Source organism: Ambystoma mexicanum, chromosome 1q, assembly GCF_040938575.1.
Source record: "Ambystoma mexicanum isolate Mex_15411 chromosome 1q, UKY_AmexF1_1, whole genome shotgun sequence".
NCBI lineage: Eukaryota > Metazoa > Chordata > Amphibia > Caudata > Ambystomatidae > Ambystoma > Ambystoma mexicanum.
Genome location: NC_090922.1, coordinates 1,100,875,846 through 1,100,897,572, shown reverse-complemented (window position 1 = coordinate 1,100,897,572; position 21,727 = coordinate 1,100,875,846). Strand labels below are relative to the sequence as shown.

Here is a 21,727-nt window from a genome sequence, read left to right as displayed (position 1 = left end):
ATGGTATGAAGGTGATCCCGATGACACGCGCTAGTTGGCAACTCGCTATCTGCAAAAATAGCTTCCGCCAGAGTCTCTCTCTACTGTGCACAAACCAATCCTGCACATCTTTTTCATGTTTTAGATTCCGAGAAATCTGTGTGCGTGGATGAGAACACTGGCCATAGACTGCCCTTCAAGCCATACTGGAGCAGTTTGGCAGGCTCAGAACTCCGGCAACTGGTGGCACAGGGTCGGGCCTTGGCTCACACCTCCGTGGCAGGACTGTGTGGCGAGCCCGGCACTGAGCACTACAACAGGGAGCGAGGCCAGGAGCCTACGCTTTACAGCAGAGACCAAGGGCCCGAGACTGGGCCGTACAGTCGGGAACACTGCCAGGAGCCCACTCTCTTCGGTATGGAGCGCTCTTCTGCAATGGCGCTCTATGGAGATTTCGTCTCAGCTCCAGCACTGTATGGGGAACACGCTGCTCTCTACACGGAACATGGTCTCCACCCACATGAGAAGAATAGTACAATTAAGAGGGAGTCAGAGCTACTGTGTACGCGGCTGCTTCTCAACAATGGTGCCTACAAGTGCATCAAATGCAGTAAGGTAGGTGGAGCTTATATTCCGTATCACTAATTATAGCATTCTGTGGGGACATTCTGTTAATGGATTGCTTAGATTGAATATTATGATGCTTCTTGGGCCAGTGTCATCTTTGCTGCCAGTACTGGGCGTGGTGACGTTCTTATATTCATTTGAGTCCCCGAGGCAGGCCACTCTGCCAGAAACCACACACAGTGCCTAGTGGCACAATGTACTTTATTTGTTGGACATTTGTATGACACCTATAAACAAGCGTTTCCAGGCGCCACAAGGGAAGTGTGGGGGGAGGGGGGTGGCATGGGAAAGAAGTATAACAAACGGTTATATTGGCCTTGTGACAATCCTACCCTGTAAGTGCAAGACAAGGTGGTAAGTGCAGGGATAGAAGCTAGAGGGAGAAGTGCAGGAGTGGGGTGCCCAAAGGGAGGGGGTGGGCAAGTTCTTGGGAGGCCAAGGAAGCAAGTGCCAGGGGAAAGAGAGGGCGAGGGGAGGATGAGTGCAGTGGACAGGTGGGACCAGGTTAGGGCTAGTCCGGGCATGGACGCCCAAGGGCAAGTGCTGGCAAGGGATGCTGGGGAGACTGGTAGGGAGGTGGTCTGGCCCCTATGTGACTCTGAAGGGACCAGGCCTCAGTCATAGCGGCAGAGGGAAGGTTAGCATGGGAGGGGGAGAGGGAAGGAAGAGGAGAAAAGGAAAGTCTTGAGAAGTTCCAGAACTTAAGATTAGACTCAAGTCTGAGGGGGGAGGGAGGCCGTTCCAGAGGGAGGAACCAGCCCAGGAAAGAGATCAACTTCACACTCTGCTTGGAGAAAGGTTTGACCTGCTGAGAGTTGGAGCCAGAGGAACGAAGGACTCTGACAGGGAGCTATTTAAGGAGGCAAATCTGGATGTAGAGAGGTCCCATGCCCCAGACAGCCTTGTGGATGATGTAAAAGGTCTGGAATTGTATCCTTGCGGTCACCGGGAGCCAGTGGAGAGATTTTAGGGCTGGAGAGATGGAGTCTGCGAGCTTGAGGCCAAGGATAAGTCTCGCAGTTCTATTCTGAATTAGTTGAAGGGGGCGAAGAGGAAAGAGGCAGATTGAGGAAGAGGCTATTGCAGTAATCCAGCCTAGAGAGAACCAGGGCTCTGGAGATGTTGAGCTTCTGGGGGAAGGTTAGGAAAGGTAGAATGCCCCTGTGGAGGTGGAGCTGAAAGTTGGATTTCTTGGCAAGGTCCCTGATGTGTGAAGAGAAAGAGAGAGAGGAGCCAAAGATCCCAAGGTTTTTTGCCTTACAAGAGGGTGAGGGGAGGGGACCCAAGGGGGCTGGCGAGAATGGGGTGGGGGAACAAGGAGCAGGCGTCCCAATAAGAAGTATCTCTATCTTACTGGCATTAGGGCAGAGATCAATGGCAGAGCACCATACCTAAATAGCAGTCAGGCAAGTCAGGTATGAGGGAGGAGGGGGAGGAGGAAGAGGATTGCAGCTTGAAGGAGAACTGTGTGTAATCTGTATAACACTGACAATGAAGGGAGAAGGTGGAGATCAGGTGGGTCAGAGGGGCCAGGTAGGTGTTGAAGAGCCATGGCGATAGAGAGCGAGGTGGAGGAGAGAAAAGGACCAATTTGCACTTGGGAGGGTCTGTTTGAAAGGAAGGAGGTCAGCCATGCCACTGCCCTGTCCGTGATGCCTAGGGTATCACGCAGACAGTTTATGAGGATGAAGTAGTTGACTGTGTCAAAGGCAGAAGAAAGATAGATGAAGATCAGAACGGAGGGAGTGTTTGAGTCCAGGCTAGAGAGCAGGTCTTCACGGGTGTTCACGAGAGCAGTTTTCGTGCCTCCGAATGCCCTGAAACCGGACTGGTGGTCATAGAGGATGAACCTAACACCAGGTTGGAAAGATATTATTAATCCATACAACACTTGCTCATCATGGGAGCTACAAAGATCTCTGCCCCCACCCCTGGAAGGATCCATGGATTTATACTTGTAAATTCCACCCTCCACCCCTATTATCACCACACAGCCAGTCAGTCAGTCCCCTGTGGGATCAATGTCCACTGCAATGTCATTCTTTGTTCTAATTTCACCCACTACACCCATTCTATCACAGTTTTGCTTTCCTTTCAAAGAGGGCTGTTGAAATTCTGCTGTTTTTGCAATTCGCTATGACCTCCCCCAGGCTTGTTTGTTCTTTGTCTCAAGTATCTAGTGACTCATACTGGCCTCTAGTGAGGGCTTGCACACCAGGCAGCAGCAGAAGAGACACAAAGGTAGTCAGACGGGCACCCTTAGCAGAAAAAAACCTTTAAGGAATGGTCGTATAATTCTGGGGTATAGCCAGAAAATATGCTTGTTCTGCCAGAAAAGAAATGTTCTACGCAATCATAAGCAGGTCTATTGGACTAGCTGTATTATTTGAAGAGCAGGGGTGTACACTTTATCAGAAATGATTTACATGAACACATTTAGAGATTGCATAGGCGTTCCATGGAAGGGTGTCTGTACAATAGCACAAACATGAAAACAAGGGGTGGGTAGATTATGAGGGTGTGATCTAAGTCGGACATAGACCAGGGGCCGAACAACGCAAACCAAAATAAGAAACAAGGGACTTACAAAGATAGCATTATAAACTAAGGGGCAAGTGCTTTAAACTAAAGAGGAGTACTGAGGAAATATGCAAAATTACATTATTACGCTGCACTGGAAGGAGAGATGGGGTCTGGTAAGAAGGGTGGGGAGAGTGTTCGAGGAGCTTGCTCTTTGGCAAGTAAGTGAAGTTCAAGCCAAGCTTTGGAGAGAACCACAGTCGATATTGTTTTCATTGTGATGGCCAGAGAGTCCCAATGAAGTAGGGCGAGTAGGGAGGAACAGCCGAAGCGGGAGGAGGCACAGGGCCATGGGGCAGTGAGGAAAGGCAGAGGAGCGGAGGGAACGAGACAGCAAGTAGAAAGAGACACAGTCAGCTAGGTACTTAGAAACAAAGCCATTGATAGCTTTGTAGACTAAAAGAAGGTACTTAAAAAGGATGTGGTTTGCATGGAGTGCCAACTAGCATGGTGTTAGTAGGTTGAAGTAGGGAGGGAGCTGGGGAAGTTGTAGAGAATGCCGGTAGAGAAGTTCAGGACTTTGTCCAAAGGGAGTAAGAAGCAGAGAGGAAGGTCAAGCAGCAGGTGCAAGCTATAGTCGAGTTTGCTAAGCACAAGGGTTGAAATTACATTTTTTTGTAGGTGATGAGTACAAAATTGGCACATTTTTCGAATGTTGAGAAGGTTAATACGAACAGTAAAGCTGGTAGTAGTGATGAATTGTTGCAGTCAGAGGTCACTATCAGAGATGAGGGCGAGGGAGCAAGAAGGTCAGGCGAGAAGGAGATATGCGGTCTGGGGGACAGGGGTGTTGGAAGCCAGGAGAAAGATGACATTCATTTTTGTAAGAGTTCTGCATGAGGCCACAAGAGCCATCAAGTGAGTTCTGCATGACGCCACAAGAGCCATCATGTGACCGTTTGCAGTGAGACCTCAAGTCATTAGTTCTGAGATGACTGGGGTGATGGAGGGGAAGGAAAAAAAAGATTAGAGTGTCATCTGCAAAGAGGCGATAATGAAAGCCAAAGTAAAGTACGAGCCAAAGGACAAGTTAAGACTTCCTAGAACAGCTGTATAGCGGGTGAAGAGCGAAGGTCCAAGGACTGACCTTTGGGGGATGCCGAAAGGGAGAAGGGTGGGGACCGAGTTCTGCGAGTTGCAGGAGATTTCTAAAGGTGTGACCCTCCAGGTAGGATATAATCCAGGCTAGAGAACATTTGCAAAAAACCAAGGTTCTGGAGAGTGGGGAGTAGATAACAGTGGTTGGCAGTGTCCAAAGTGGCAGAGAGGTCCACAAGGATGAGTATAGAAGAGATTATGGAGTGGTGAGCATTAGAGAGAAATATGGAGACAATCATGAGTACATTCTCGGTGGAGGATTTACAAATGAAGATAGATTGAAATGGACCTCTAGGACTATTATCTTCAGTGTACTTAGTGATCCTCTGGAAGACGACCCGATCAAGGAACTTTGAATGAGGTTGGTTGGCAACCAGGCAATAGTTTGTTGGGATGTTTGGGCCAGCAGAGCGTTTCTTAAAAAGGGGTAGGACAGTTGCAGATTTGAGGGCAGTAGAGAAGAGTCTATACAGAGGTTAGCAATCTCACAGAGATGAGGACAGGACAGGAGATTAGGACCAAGTCCTTGACTGTATGCTCCACGTGTGAGTTACAAGCAAGACATGTAGCATTATAGAAACTCAAATACGTGAAAACAGGTACACATGCGGTATACCATTTACCAAAAGCACCCATTTATTATTGCACAAGGTATGGTAGATTGTGGTAAAGGGTTGGGTAGGTAGCACAGGTAAAATGCCACTGGACTGAAAATCCAAGGGTATATATAGTTCCTGTCCGAGGTGCCCTGATTTGGAGCCTAGTCTTCTTGAGTTTGCAAGAATGTGCAGACAGAATGTCAGATAAAAGCATACTGAATCACATATTCTCGGTGGAATAACATACAGAATAGGTAATTTATTACTGTGGTCTCTCTGAAACACATTTTCCAAGATTCGATCTGTCTGTAAAGGGGGCATTAAGAGTCAAGCGTGCAGGGAGTTGGCTTATGGGATGGGAGTAACCTGAATCCTGGAGCTGAATAGAATCTGTTACACTTTAATGTAATCATTGTTTACTTGTAAATCTGTGAATGCTGCAAGGTTCGAAATTGAGGTGAGCTGGGAGATATTTGGCTCCTGCTTGTTGCCTAAAAAGAACCTGGTTAGCTTGACTCCAACAACTACCAGGAACTTCTTTTGGCTCCCCCAAGCCAAATGTTGCAAAACAAACACACCTATATGAATTTTAAACTGTGCGTTTGGGACAAACTATAAACAAACATTAGGACACATATTTAAAATTTCAAGCATGAGGGGTCAACAATTATGGACAAAAGGATATGTCTGCATATTACGCATTAATCAGATTAGTAGAACTCCATGTTCTAGCTCCACGTTCCCTAATGGTAGGTCCTGGTCACTGGTTAATGCTGGATACCAAGATGCTTTTAGCTCCTTGTGCTGCATATACATATCTGCTGAACCTCAGGTAAAACTGCTGATGAAACCTATCCCAAAAACTATACATACATGTATGTTAAGAATTTAGCATCCCAGATTTCGGGTATGGCCACGGACAGACCGACACACACATGCAGTTATTTAAAAAAAACACTTTTTAGTATGTTTTATGACTGCAATAATATACAAGAAGACATGTGTTTAACTATTATAATGCTCTTTACAGCTACTTAATAGCAATTAGCCTTTTGTGAGCACCATGTGTGTGCATACATACGAATATTGTTTATTCTGTTTTTGTACATATAAGACATTAACCACGTGCTAACTAGAGGCTAGCATGTGTTATCCTAGGAGGAAACATATCATACCTGTTAAAATCATTTTTTAAAGAGTGACGATGGAGTGACAAGCAACGAGGTCACTTAGTCTTATGTACGTGCATTTCAGTTGGAGCAGTTTTAGGAGTGGGGCAGGCTAAACGTATTAAAATGTTTTATTGAAATAGAGTAACTAAACATAGGGAGTTGGAAGTGCCTAAGCTCTGGACAACCCTGGCGGGCGGCACAGCATGCCACTCCCTGGAAAAGCATGGCCGCTCTGAAACTATTCAGTGGTATTTTTGTTGTTGTTAATTCAAGTTTACTGCAACAGTACAACATAGGCTTCACTTAACTCATAACACAATAATCTTCACATTGTCTGAAAATTATACATGCTATACAGGCCCTGGCTGCCAAAATAGCACAAGAGATGCCTCCTTTCCCCCTCTACTTCCTCCAACCCAAACAACAACACCATCATAGGGTCCAGATTGCCCTGTACCCCATCCAGGTCCCTGATCCACCCCTGAACCTCCTTGCAATAGCATTGCATCTTCGAGCATGCCCAATTAAGGTGGTATTTTTAGTGCAGCATAAAAGCACATGCACATATTTGAATGTCAAAATGTCAAGTTTCACGAGTACTGGTACGTATAAGGGTTTTGGGTTTAATTACTTACCCTATTTTTTGTTACAAGCCAGCGATATTAGAAACCCAATCCCCCGATATAGTCATCAAATGACTAATCAAATCAGTTACAAATGTAGCATGCACTAAAGTCCACCGAAATTGACAACTCTTTTAGATTTGATTAACTTTAGTTAACTTTGATTAACTTTCATTGAATTTTGCCAAATAGATAGGGACGTGGACAAGTGGAATAAACACACAGTTTGGGTGCTGGTCATAACTATGTCCACCAGACCGAACGAATACATACTATTAATAATTATATAATAATATTAATTAATAATTATAATATATATACACATATATAACCTGATGGTGTGGACTCATGACATTATATTTCCTTTTTGGTCAAAAATGGGGGGAAGGCCGTAACAATCAAGAGCGCAGCTCAATGCATTTCTCAACTCCCCTTCCCACAAATAATAACATTATTACTATAACTCAATTAATTTGAAATGTCATCCAGCAATTGAACATTTAAAGACACTAAATACACAGAAGGTTACTGAAGGCATTGGTCGGAGATTAATCGTTTTGTTTTTTCCTTATCACTGCTCCAATACTGAGTGAGGATTATATGAATTGATTGGTGAATTGTTTAGTTGGAGGGCTGTAACAGTTTCCGATGAATGGGTGCGAGGAACCAAACCAACCAAGAGTGCTTTGGGGTAAAAGGCCTGGTTTCTCGTAAAGACCTTTTTTAAAATAATGTGTTAAAATAGTGGACTTTTCATGTCTTTGCCAACAACATATGCTAGTATTCCACTAAAGCAAAAAACATTTTCATGATGGCTGCGAAAATATATGCCAGTATCTCTATGTGAGAAAACTCATGTTTACTTTCCTGCCACTAAAAGAAAACCTATCCAAGGTTGCGACAATGTAGGCCAGTATTCCCCCAACAGAGCATTCATCATGATGACTTGCCTATAATGCATAGCAATCTGAACTAAGGGCCAAGAGGGAGGGGGCCAAGAATCTACTAGAACAGGCGCTAGTAAATCTTTTCATTTACATCATACAAACATTGAGACACCCAATATCCCTCCAGAGGGATCCCAGAAAACCTTTAACACTGCCTATTGGCTCTGATGTTTGGACACTGAAAATCCTAAGGAAACCATCCTGTAGGAACTGAAGTAAAAAGGGGGTAGGTATGGATGAAGAGGGGACCTCATAATGAAAATACCACTTCCAAAATGATCTCCAGTGCCTGGCATAGGCAGAAAGTGTGGTGGGTCACCTGGATAGATGCTGCACTGAGCTAGTCACCTCACAAAAATGGCTTTGTTTCAGGAGACCTATGTGTTCAATTTGCATGCCAATAATGGCAGCAACTTCTATGAAGCATCCCCAGCTTTTCCTGGAGGGCATAAGGCGAGGGAGAAAGACATAACACCAGTGAAGCTACAACCAGTTGTACCATAACAACCTCGAACAGTAAGGAGCTACTAGGGTCAGGAAATGACCCACTTATCCTATTCTTCCTACAATCCTGGTACCATAGGAAATGGGGGGAAGGCATAGAGAAGGCTATAACGTTGGCAGGGCATCCTTCCACCATGACGGCAGTCTCCTAATTTGGGTACATAACCTCTGCATATATGCATTCTTCCTGGTAGAAAATAAATCCAGTAAGGGGCACTCAAATCTCTGCAGATAACCCTGAAGGAGAGATTCGGAGTGAGACAATATCCTGCTTAGGCAATCCGTCCACTGACTTTCCTTCCCGTGATATTGGATGCAGAGATTGAGAGCAAATTAACCCCTGCTGATGCTACAAGAAGAAAAGCCAACTGCACCAGAAAAGGATAGCCAATGATATTGTTTTAATGGGAGGAGAGTGCATGCTAATAGGGAACATTATTAATAGACCATATGGTAAGAATGGCATGAGAACTATGAAGCGAGCAGAGTCTACAATACTCAACTGGGAACTAACACGGAAAACAAATCCTAACACAATACTTATTTTTGCTGGTGATTTTGAAGTACACCTTGAGTTTGACATGACCCTGGTAGACTCACAGAGCGAGGAGGATAAAGCTTTAGGTAGCCTTCAACCTCTTCACAACAATCCTGGCAGATATTACACAATGGTTCCTGTGAAAATCCAAATTTGTTACAACCAAGGCCTAAAATCATGAAACAGCAGAGTAACAGTGGACCAGCCTGCTATGGTGACCTTCAAGGCTGCAGGTAAACAATCATTAATTACCTTTTGATCAATGCTAATAATTGGCAGAGACTAAAGGAATTTGTATTAAACCAACACCTCGAAAGTGATCATAATCCGTTAAAACGGATCATGAAAGTCAAAGGAGCCATCAATTAATATTTCTCAGCAATAGTATTAGCCCCCCCGCCATAGTGAAAAGGGAATGAAATGGCTGACCATAAAAACAGGGAATATATATCCTGTCTACTATGTATAATTCGTTCCTCCCAACCCTAGAAAAAAGATTAAAAAAGGCGACATAAGGGGCTAAGTGGTTTGTCAAAGAATGCAAACAAGAAAAGCACGGCTCGTTGCCCACTTTGAAGACCAGCAATGGAAGGGATAAGAATACAGTCAAAATGGCCTGCGCAAACTGCCAAGAAACCTTAGAAAGGAGAAAGAAAGAATTGGAGTCAAACAAATGATCTTCTCGAATGGCAACGGTAAGGTCAAGAGACACAAAGCCCTTTTGGAAATTGGTTCATTCTCGGGACAACCTGGGCCCACCTTTGATAATTGTATCACCAAAACTATTAGCGAGAACATTTCAGTATCTTGTTAAAAAAGATAGGTATAACGTCCCTGATTCTGGAATAGATCCATATGTGAAAGATAAATACCAAATAGAAAAAATTACCATAATCAAAGTAAGGCCATTGTTCCAGAGAAAAACGGAAACGCTCCTGATCCCGACTGCCTACAAGATGATATGTATAAAGAATAACCTCTTGTGTGGGCACCATATCTATGTGTATTATTTTATGCCATGTATTTATTTATTTATTTATTCAATTTATTTGAACATTTATATAGCGCACAAAACCCAGAGGTATCTAGGCGCTTAAAACCTACGAGATCGGTTACAGGCATAAACTACAACTTAATCAATGAAGCACAGTGACAAGGTTACAGAGTAGGGTACAGTCCGAACAGGTGGGGAACCCCCCTAGTTTGAAAACTTGACATACAGTATACATTATAGTTAAGGTTTGCATTATTTACAAAGATTTACACAGATTACACAGCAGGCAGTAATGTTTTTGCTAGATTAGCAGGAACCTTGATTGAACATCAGAGTTTTATGTTTTTTTCAGAAGGACAATAGGGACTTATCCATTCTTAGTGAAGGAGGCAGAGTGTTCCAAAGTTGGGCAGCAACCACCGGGAAGCTAGATCCTCTGGCTTTCTGTCCCATGAATCTCAGCGTGGAGATTAGGCTGCTGTGGGATGAGCGGGTAGCAATGCTGGATTGGGTTTTTGCGATTTGATTGCAAAGGTAAGCTGGGGCATTATTCGATAGGCCTTTATGGGTCAGTGAGAGGACTTTGAATTTAATTATGTCCGTTGCTGGGAGACAATGAATGTTGCGTTGTGTTGATGAGATGTGTTCATGTCTGAGTATGTCTAGCGCAGCTCTGATTGCATTATTTTGCACAACTTGACGTTTGCTGATGTTTCTGGTATTGGATCCTGCAAAGAATGAGTTGCAATGATCCTCGAGAGGTTGAGTGCTCTGGCCAGGTTAATGCAATTGTCAGGGGACAGGAATGGTCTGCTAGCTCTAATTAGTTTGGAAGTATATGCCGATGAGGAGACAATGGCATTGACCTGTCTTGTTAAGGATAGAGTTGAGTCAATATAGACACCTTTGGGTTTTATTTCTTTGGCAACATTAATAGTATTGCCATCAATGTTGAAGGATTTATATTGTTGTGATAGGTTGCTTAGTTTTGATTTGCTACCTATGATGAGTAGTTGTGTCTTCTCATCATTCAGACATTGTTCATTTTGTGCCATCCAAGCTTGGATGATGACGTAGATTTTGTTGATGGTGTCTGAGTCAGTGTTATAGGAGCCTGTGATAGGGAGGAGTATTTGGGTGTCATCCCCATAATTAGTATAGGTGGCACCCAGTTTGTCTAGTTTGTCGAAGAGTAGTTTGGCAAAGGCATTATATAGTGTGGGTGATACACAAGAGCCTTGTGGTACACCACAAGAGATTAGGTCTGGGGTAGCTGCTGAGGAGGCTGAGAAGACCCTCATGGTGCGGTTGGAAAGAAACAATTCGATCCAATGTACGGCTTCCGGGGAGAAATGGGCCGCTGTTTCGAGATGATGGCAAAGGATTTTGTGGTTGACCAAATCGAATGCTGCGGACAGGTCAAGCAGGAGGAGGATGCATAGGTCCCCTCTGTCCTTAATCTGATCAATTTGTGTTTTTAGATCCAGGAGTGCTGTTTCCGTTACATGACCTGGGCGGAAGCCAGATGTCTAAGGACTAAGAAGAAACCTTTGAATCTGTAGATAAGCTACTCAATCTAGAATATTTTAGTAGAAATGGCACTGTGGTGATGGGTCGGAAATTGGTTACATTTTCACAGCATGTACAGTTCCTGGAGAAATACAATTCTAACAGGTTATTAAAAAAGGCCCTAGCAATTTCCCAGGGAATCACTGTTCCATCTCCTTGTTAGAATGCACAAGCAAGATATTCGGAAAGGTAATCTTAAATCGCTTGGAGTCATAGGTAGAAAAATCACACATCTTTAACAGTTATCAATTAGGCTTCTGCAAAGGCCTTGGCACATTTGACCATCATCGAAAAAAGCCCCACAATTTGGCTATCTGGGATTTAAGACCAGCAACGATAGAGGTTGGCAGAAAAATAGGGACACAAGTGCGGTTACTGCATAATTTTCCCAATCAACTGGGAACAGATCCATCAGTTCCATTCTCGAGGTATAGAGGGAGAAAGCAATGTTAAGTGTTTTATATGGGGCAGAGGTATGGGGCTGGTTGAATAGTCCAATACTAGCCATAACCGAAAATAAATACCTGAAATAACTGTTCGAAATCCCTCAAAGCACCCCAATTGCACTTGTTCATTACGAACTGGATCATAGAAGCCTAAGTCACGACCTGTGCATCAGACCGACATTGTACTGGATTTCTTTATGGACCAAACCTAGGTTATTTTTCATAAAAGAAGAACATCTGACGTCGCTGGACATGGTGACATGGGTAATTTCCGCTAGATAGCCCACATAAAAGGCAGTATTGAATTGTTGGGTCTCAGTGAATTAGGGCAATCCCCCATAGCCTAAACAAGGTCTCAGGAAAATATGTGAAAACTGCATTCCATGATCGATGAAGACACACTGAGAAATGCTATCCCGGCCCTTGGATAATTAGAACTTAAATTCACAAGGGGCTTTTAATACTATCTGGACTATATGGTTCCAATACAAAACAGATGTCTGTCTGCCAAAATGTGCTTGGGCCTCCTCCCACTGGCTCCAGTAACAAACAGGTGGGATCCTCGAGTCTCTACAGATTGTCCTTTTTGTAGTGGCAAGGCGGAATATAGGGCAAAGATATATTAAGCCATGTCTGAAACAACATGGGTTTAGAACCCTGTTGACTGCTGAACATTTTGGCAGTTCTGCTGAACATAGAGGTAGTGTGGCCACCTTTGTTCATAGAGCCTGGACCAAAAGAAAGAAGGATAGTTTGTACATTCCATATTAGATTCTCCATCTGTTTTTAGAAAACTATAATTATGCTTATATGTTTTCTATATTATGTGTGTTTTTATCATATATTTACTATGGCCATTGTGTTATGGCTGATGACAAACTAATGAAAAGAATGAGATCCAAAAGGACATCGATCTGCTTCCAGGCCCTGGAGAATATGCTTAGCTCTTGGAAGTACTCATACAATGTTAGCACAAATCCTTTAATGTAATCCTGGGAAGTCTTGGCAAGACTACTCAGGCCCCATAGTATGTAAGAGAAATACTCAACACGTTTATGTCATTATTTTGCACTTTCAGCTACAGGTTTTACAAAACAGTTTGTCTGCAATGCCGTTTTTTAAATTATGGTTTTGGGAAGAAAGAAAAGAGCAATATTACATTTTAAGACCATTGTCTGTCTGGCACACCAGGTACATCCTCCTCTCGGTTGAGTTCTCAGGGGTGTGAACTTACCAGGTGTTAGACCAAGCCACCCCACAGAACACCAAATCAGTGCTGCATATGGAAATGGTTTACTTTAGGATCCAGAATAACTGGAGAATAGGTGGGATTATTTTCAACCCTTCCAACTCCCTAAATAATTTTTTCATGACGTAAAAGGTCAACACTGCCACTTTAAATCACTTTAATGGTGCTTTTGTCACAATGTATGTCATTGCGACATTAAACTAATTACATGATGTTGCCAATAAACAAATAAACCGACCTTGCCCTAGGACCCTGGCCCACCCCATCTGGCCCTGTACACCTTTCCCCCATGTACCTCCACATAAACACAAACACAGACACGCATGCACACATGCATTTACACAGACACACAGGGCACAATTCCTAAAAACAAGTGGTGGGCTCATTAAAATATGCAGTGGCAAGTGACATCAGATGAAGAGAACAAATGTTAAAGTGAAATGTGCACATTTTATTTGATTGGTCTTTTCAATCGAAGAAGGTGCAAAGGACAAGTAAGCATTTGCCTCTCAAAAGATTAATGACAAACACCTGGAAAATAACACAAGAGAGGAGCGTATCCCATGCTGTTGCTTGCAAAGTATAAAAGATGCACACTTTTAAAACCTAAAACGCTGTATTTAAATATTTCCCGTAGAGTACATTCCTAATAAGCGATTTCACAGGCATTATGATAAGAAGTTCAGGTGGTCTTTTGGGTGTCTTGCCACTGTGCGTTTTTGCAGATCAGGGCAGACATTTTTACCAGGTCACAGATCCAGGAAAACACGACCCAATTCCATCATGGCAAATAATTATCCAAACTTGCTCTCAGTGAACAACAGATGTGAACTTTGGGTTTGCAGTCACTAACCTCTGTTCACCCTGAGACTGCTATTCACCACACATTCAGACATAGATTTTCCAAGCAGGTTCCAGGGTGGCACTTAAAGAGTTAGAGCCAACAAATTCAGGGCAAAAGCCCCAGTTGATATTGAGACCCCCCCCCCACCCCACAGCACACTTAACGTAAAAGTAGTCTTATCAGTAGAAGTCTGGTGCAATTTGCTAGCAACTACCCAAGTGGCAACTGCTAAACCAGGAATAGAGCAGGCACGCCATACGATATGGCTGCAACAAGAAATAAAATTGCCAGTGCCACAGACCTAATACTTGATAGGTGTAAATGATGATTTAGAGCAACTTGTGCCTGTGTTGCAGTCACCAATTCCTATGTTTTGCCGACTTTCATAAATGTATTGTCAAATAGCCTAGTCTGACTCTCTGAATGTACAAAACTCATACACTGTCTCTACCTTTCAGGTTTTCTCCACTCCCCATGGACTCGAGGTGCATGTCCGCAGATCTCACAGTGGCACAAGACCCTTCGCCTGCGAGATGTGTGGGAAAACCTTCGGACACGCTGTGAGCCTGGAGCAGCACAAAGCAGTTCACTCACAGGTAAAAAGAACCCCAGATGGAATTGTTCAACTATTGCAATGCTAAATGCTGTTTTCAAAAGGGAAATCCTGCATGCCATGTCAATGAGCAATCATTTTGAAATCATCCTCACTACAGAGTGTCGGTAAATGCAGCAACGGTTACCATATTTGTAAGATACATGTCTCCGGTTTTACTGTGTTTTTGGGCATACATGTCCTGATACATCATACCTCAATTCCATCACATGCTTAGTAATAGTCACTCTGTGATCATATATATATATATACGTTAAGTTACAGGAGAATACTAGATGTGTGTAAGGAGATTGCCAATATGACACTCAGAGACTGAAAGTAGAGCTATTCCCACCTGCTCTTTTTAAATTTGTTTTACGTGCCTTGGTTATCAGAAAAATCCTTTTCACGAACACAAGTTAAATGACATTAGTACATACACAAAACATTATATAAACATAACAGTCATCGTCATAATAAGTTACATTCCTGAAGTCACACATTTTTACAATTATTAGAAACATTACTAAAATACCAATCAAAAAGTGTTTTTCCCTAAATTACATTTATGTTCTAGCACAGTTATATCCACATTCGTTAAAAACACGTACACCATAAAATTACCGTTACATTCATCATAGCCAATGTGAGGTAAATCAATTGATTAATAAAATATATCCAAGTGATATGAATGTATTAATCAATTAAAATAGCAAGGTCACTCTTTTCCTGATATGGGAGGCTCCGCAGGTTATCACCAGCGAACTGGCAGAGTATATCGCAGCCCAGAATCGATCTTGGGAGACAGATGTTAAGCATCTTACGTGGGTCGTATAACCTTTTATATAGAGTTTTTTTTAACTTGGGGCAGCCCGTCAATATGTGTATTGTTGTTTTGATACTAGTTTTACAGAGTCTGCATTTTCTATCTTCTAATGGAATACATTCCCAAGTTTCAGTATATTCATATCACGGTAGTATGCTAAATCAAAGCATTATTATGAATCGCTTGAGGTTGCAACTGCTATATTTCAGGAGGTAGTCACATGCAGTTACTATACTAAACACCTGACTAGCATATTCTCGATCTCGCTTTTTAGTACTCAGTGAGTCCCATTCAGTGAAATGTCCCAGTTTCTGGCTTTTGTTCGAAGTTTATGATAAAAAATGTCACTGCAGTTCTGGGTTCTCATTTGGAAGTTACAGACCTAAGGATTCTAGCTATTTTTCTGATGATATTTTTATGTTTTTCATTGGTGGGTTATTCTTTTTTTGTTTTATTATCTCTTGCTATCAAACCCATCATCGTATCCTCTGTTGGATTCAGCATGGTAAGCTTAATATATCATTTACACTGTTGAACCTAGTTCACTTCTAATGTCCTCTATTGGTACTGATATAGATAATCTCAGATTCGCCGCCAGAGCTTTCCCTCAAATCTGTTAAACTACTGTATGTGTTCTTCACTGAGCACGTCAATCCCATATAACAGACTTGGAAATATGACTGTCTGGTATATCTGCAAGTATCCCTCTATTGAGTGCCCACCCCTAATGGCAAGAAACTGTTTGGCAATATTCCATTTCCTTATTACATTTTTTGCACATACTTCTTCATACCATTTTATAGTAGGGTTAGCAAAAATTGTCATGCCAAGGTATACATATGTCGAAACAGCTTCCAGTTCTGCCTAATTTATTTCCCACTTAAACTTCGGTTTACTACCTTACGATACTCCTATTACCATAACCCTTCTTTTCGTCAAGTTTATCTCCATGTTGTTTTCTGTACCATAGATATTCAATGCTTTCATTGTCCTATCAGGATGCTATCCAGGACCACAGTGTCGTCAGCATAAGTGAGCCATTTTATTTCTTAATTTCCTATCACGGGGGAAACCGGAAACCTCAGGATTCGTCAAGGACTTTAGCCAAATCTGCTAGGTATAAATTAAACGGTACTGGAGCTAATACATAGCCTTGTCTGAGGTCTCTATGCATCTTTATTGCTCTAGTTCTGATCCCCTCTGTGTAAAATCGGACTGTCACTGTGGTCCTGGTATACATTGCCATAACAAAGTGCAGTAATTGTGGGCACATTCCCCAATTTCTTAGTTTCAACCATAATCATGATCTATCAACTCTGTCAAATGCAGATGAATAATACACATATCATAAATATAACTTCTTCCCCTTGCTAGCTTTGACCCCAGATATTAGATGCAATACTAGTATATTGTCGATTGTCCCCATGCCGGTTCTGAACCCAGTTTGTTGACCCGATAATATTTCATTTTTTGAGGCCCAATCTTTTCTTTTTCTTAACAAAGTCGCACATATTTTCGAGCAGACATCTGTCATGGCCAACATTCGATATTTCACAGGGTCAGTCTGTGACCCCTTTTTATGTGCTGGTATGAATATAGATTCATGCCAGTTATCGGGAACAACCCCATCCTGCCACATTGTAGTGAACATTATAAGTAGAATCGGGGTCCATTTGTTGGGATTGTGGTTTATTACTGCACAAGATAGGCCATCTGGGCCAGGGGCCCTGGAGGCATTTAGACTAGTAATGATGTTCTGTATATCGTCCAGCTCAAATGCGAATTTATATCGATAATTGAAAGCAATTTTTCACAATGGTACACTTTACCGTTGTACCTCGCCCATACTGTTGCCGCTATGGGGTTTAACATCATAAGGTCTTTTTCTGACACATATTGATGGTATAAGTGCCAACATTTCTAACTGTCCTTGGATCTGAACCTACTGAACAAGAGCTTCCAATTGCAATTCGTAGTATCCTGCTTATATGATCTCAACCATGTTTTATATTTTGGTTTTATAGATGTTATCAACTTCTTTCTTTCAGTCCCATTCAAGTATATATTTATTTTTGTGCTATGGAGCTCGCCTCTGTATAGTTTCTTCCTCTTTCTTATGGTTATATCGCATATATTCTGGTAAATGTTCCCATTTTTCATTACTACTGATGATTCTATAGCCTGTGCCAATACCTCTCCCAATGGAGTCATTATTTCATAAGTACCCATTTGGTCTAGATCATTTATGACTATAGGGCACATGATCCACAACTGATTGTACTTGGCTATAATTGGATTGATCCAACAAAACCTTTTCCCCTGTGATGTTACCTGGATGTTATGGGCACTTTCTACTTTATTGTTATTTTTCCTATACATGATCTCTAGTTTGAATATTCTATGATCACTTAATGGTGTCAGGATACGGGTTAACTGTTGTAACCCTTTCCTTGCTATACCATCGGTGAATATAAAGTCCACTCTGGTAGAAGCCCTACCGTTAGACCACGTGTCCCGACCCATATTACCTTCAGGATTTATGGGGTTCGGGTAATCAAGGTCCCAATCCATCTAAACATTCCAATCATTTGTTTACCATTTTCTCTTTGCATTCTTCCCTGTAATGCTTTCTTATATGTTTTTTACACATCAGCCTGATCATCATCACTCTCTACTTCGTCTATGACCACTGGATGACAATATGCATTCAAGTCCCCCAACAAAAAGATTTCTGCTTTGGGATGGACGCTAGACCATTGCTCAATTGTGCATTCAACATACTTCATTCAGTCAAGGGGGGATCGTAAACATTAATTACTAGTAATCTTCCCATGGTCTACAAACCGTTAATACATGCACTTAAGGCATAGGGGCAGAGACCAGATTAATCATTTTCTACGATCTTATACTTGGACATCACCCCTATGAACAGAGCCCAAAATCGTTGTATGATAGATTTCCCATCTTAACAAAGTTACTGCATATGTTTCGCTCCTGTAGTGCAAATGTTGCAGTTTGCTATTATAGCCCTTTCCTGAATGCTTACAAAAGACCTGTACCCTCTAGTATTCCATGATTGCAGGGTCCTGTAGCTTTCTGTATCAGTATTTCAATCAACATAATGTTGCATATTCTGGGATGTCCACCTTTCCATGTTACTGTTTTTGGTACCAGATGCCACAATATTAGGACAGGCATTTAACACACTAAGCCTTTTGCTTTAATAGCTATAGCTTATTATCCAGTTTACACATGTTTCCCTCTGCTTTGTGAATTCATTTGCTTCTCCAGCACATATCTTATTCATAATGATGTTGAATGCAATATTTAGTAATTGTGCGGCTGATACCGTTATTAATTCCGAAATAATTAGGGACCCAAATTCGACTATGTTCCAGTTGTCAGAACTATACAAGTCTGGTACTTCCACTAACACAATGTCAGATGAAGTGATCCCAGTCAACCGAGGAACATAGTGTAGTAGGTTCAATACCGTTTGTCTACTTAGAAAGGGGCTGGCACTAGTTTGATACAGTTCTAGGATTTCTATAGTTTTCCCCAGCCGCACACTTTTAATTGTTTTCCAGACATCATCTTGGCAATCGTCCCTTTGGTTTAGACCGATCTTTGTTAGCTGCATGTTAGAACGTTGTTGTACTGTCTCTAATAGTTGGAGTCCTTTGTCATGATTAGATTCCTCAGCTTCGCCAACCCTGTTTTCATCATTAGTTAATATCTGTGCTTTTAAGTGAGGCTTGCTTTCTACGTCATCAGTGATTCTCTCAATTGTACTTTGAGTGCCTATGTTGATATTCGAATGGCCATTTATGGTAGCCCTATTATTTCTCCCCGGCTTTCCATTCTTGTCCCAGGCTCTTACATATCCCTTGTTGGCTACATCTGCCTCCTCTTGTCCACTAGCTAAGCCTTCTACCCTTTTTCGGATTTGTTGTTTTAAGCCATTGATCTAGGGGCCCTCTGTTTGCTAGCACAGTATTGGAACCTCTTTTGTTTTTACCTGGTCCAGTCACTTCCAATTCATATTTTGAATTGTCGCTAATTCAAGTGATGTCACTGGTATTCAATGTTGCCAGTCAACTCCTGTTTCTTTTTGAAGATCTCTTAGATACTTCTTTCAGCCTGTTGGCCTTTTTTTTACCCATTTCCTATTATTTCATCTTCTGCTGGATATTTAACATTTCCCATAGTTTGTGTGTCTTCACTGTCATTCATAGGTGTAGAGATCACAGACAGTGTACTTTGATTTGTGCCAATACTCGCAGGTATGCTGATTTAATTTACCACCTCGGCCAACTCAGAGTTGTCTATAAAATCGTGTTCTTCTAATTCTGTTCTCCTGGTAGATCTAAGTACGGGCTCATCATTCTAGAGTATTATGTCTACTATTTATGCCACTGTCATGTTAAGGTCCCTATGGTCTTTCATTAAGGATGAACATAACCCTAATACTGCTTCCAAGGTAGCCGATATTGCATCTAGCCTAGCATCCAGGTTTGAAGAGCTTGCCAGTGTATCGTTTTCTTGAGTGGACAAGGAGGTATCAGCTACTTCAGCTGCAATATGTTCAAGATCTGGTGATGCAGATACATTTATACCAATCAGGTTCTCGCAGCGCTCCTGGGTAATGCTCTTCCGTTTGGGCAATGAGGATGGTATACCCATAGAATCCCTCCTGTATTCGTAACACAGGTTTAGCAATACATTGTTATCCACCTCCAAATTAGCAATGTCATTCTCAGTCTGTGTTATAATTCTGTTGCTTCTACTGTCGTTTAGACTCTCATGGTTGCCTTCTGGTCTTGCTGCAAAGAACCATGTTATTTTTGTCTGTTCACTTCCCTCCTTCTGTCCACTTTTCCCAGTGTCTTTAGCACCACCTAATCTGCCACTTTTGTCTATTGCTATTGCCATAAGTAAGGTGGTAGGAGAGTCTGATGTTGGGTTATTACGTTTCTTGCTTTTCTTTGCATAGAAACGCAATTTGGGAGGCATGTTTATGATGTACTTCAAATGATGACTCCCGCACACTGGCATGATATAAGTTATCTCAAAATGATAACTTGAACTCACTGTGACAATAAATATTATCACAGATTATGTTAAGCACACACCTATGGGGCAATATTCCCCTTTTTGTGTCAAAGTCAGATTCCCCAGCCCCCGAGGTCACGTCCTCAAAAGCACTAGGGCACACCCAGCCACACTCTAATGATTTAAATTGTAAGCACGCACAGATGCTAGACTAGCACAGTGGAGAGCAGAGTGATAATTAACTTTCCCCAGCAGGGTTGCTCATACTACTGCAATTACTCAAAGGCCACAGGGCACCAAGGCTCACTCTACCACACCCTAGCACGCCCCTCACAACTTTCCCATACACAGATACAGACCCTACTGGACCCTAGTAATTCCACATGACTAGAGTTTATTCCCACTTCCCGTTTCACTCAGGGTGCGGTAACACTCGCTGCAGGTAACAAACTCACGGTTTTGTGTCCTCACAGTAGGGGCATAGGGTGCGGGTGCAGCGGAGTAGAGATAAATAGGAAAAAGACAAAAAAAGAAGAAAACAATGCAGGGCAGCACCTGTTGCCTAGCCAATACCTAGGCAGCCAAGCCTGTTCTGCTACAGGCTCCACCAAAGTTCTAGATCAAATGCTGATAATCGGGCTGATAGGCAGGGCAGCTTTCGCTCCACGGTACTCACGACACAACGTGCAGTGCAGAACAGAACAGCAACCCTGCACTGTTCTGCCACTTCTAATGGCCTCTGCCCGCCGCTCCCGAGGTGCTCAGAGTCCTTCAGGGTCCTTCAGAGTCCTCACTTCCAGGCACCATCACAGCTACACAGCAATACAGAGCGCGTTAGGTTTATTATTGTGATATGAAACAGGGCCAGCCCACCTTAAGGAGAGAACCATATTAAGGGACGAGGAGGAAGCCAAGGACAGGGGGAAGGAGGGAGGAAGAGGAGGGGCTAGTAGAGCCCGGGAACAGAAACCTGGAGAGGGCAATAAAGTTGGTTGAAGAGCTCCCTGTGCAGGGTCCAGGAGAGTCGACCTCCAGTGAAGAGAGGCCAAACTGGCCACAAAAACTGGCGATGAGGCAGAAACGTGATCCACACATGAGGGGAGATCCAGATGACTCAAAGTGAAATGAACACTGGAAAAGGCGAACAGGATGGTCACAGGAGAGATTGCCCAAGTAGGGGGCCACAGAAGAGATTGCCCAAGGAGGGTGCCACAGGAGAGACTGCCCAAGGAGGCGGCCACTGAGAACACTGCAAAGGATGAGAGGGCACTGAGGAGGTACCAGATAAAGGAGGAAGCAGGAACCCCTGCCAGAGGGGACAGCTATCCGCTACATCAATAGAGGCAAGGGGACAGCAGTACGCCACGCATACAGGAGCATGTAAGGAGCAGGAGACTGCAGCCAGCCACATAAATAGTGGCGCGAAAACGGCGTTCTGCCGCAACCCAGAGTGTAGGACAATCCTCCCTGCTACTCAGTAATCGTTGG

General features: G+C 42.8%; 1 protein-coding gene across 1 annotated transcript in view; it reads left to right on the top strand.

Moving 5' to 3' along the window:
* Positions 1–21,727, top strand: part of GFI1 (growth factor independent 1 transcriptional repressor) — a 48,468-nt gene that overhangs the window by 3,691 nt on the left and 23,050 nt on the right. The window contains exons 3-4 of the mRNA XM_069641801.1: positions 125–594; positions 14,228–14,365. Coding sequence (XP_069497902.1) covers positions 125–594; positions 14,228–14,365 — 608 coding nt within the window. The remainder of the gene's footprint in view (positions 1–124; positions 595–14,227; positions 14,366–21,727) is intronic.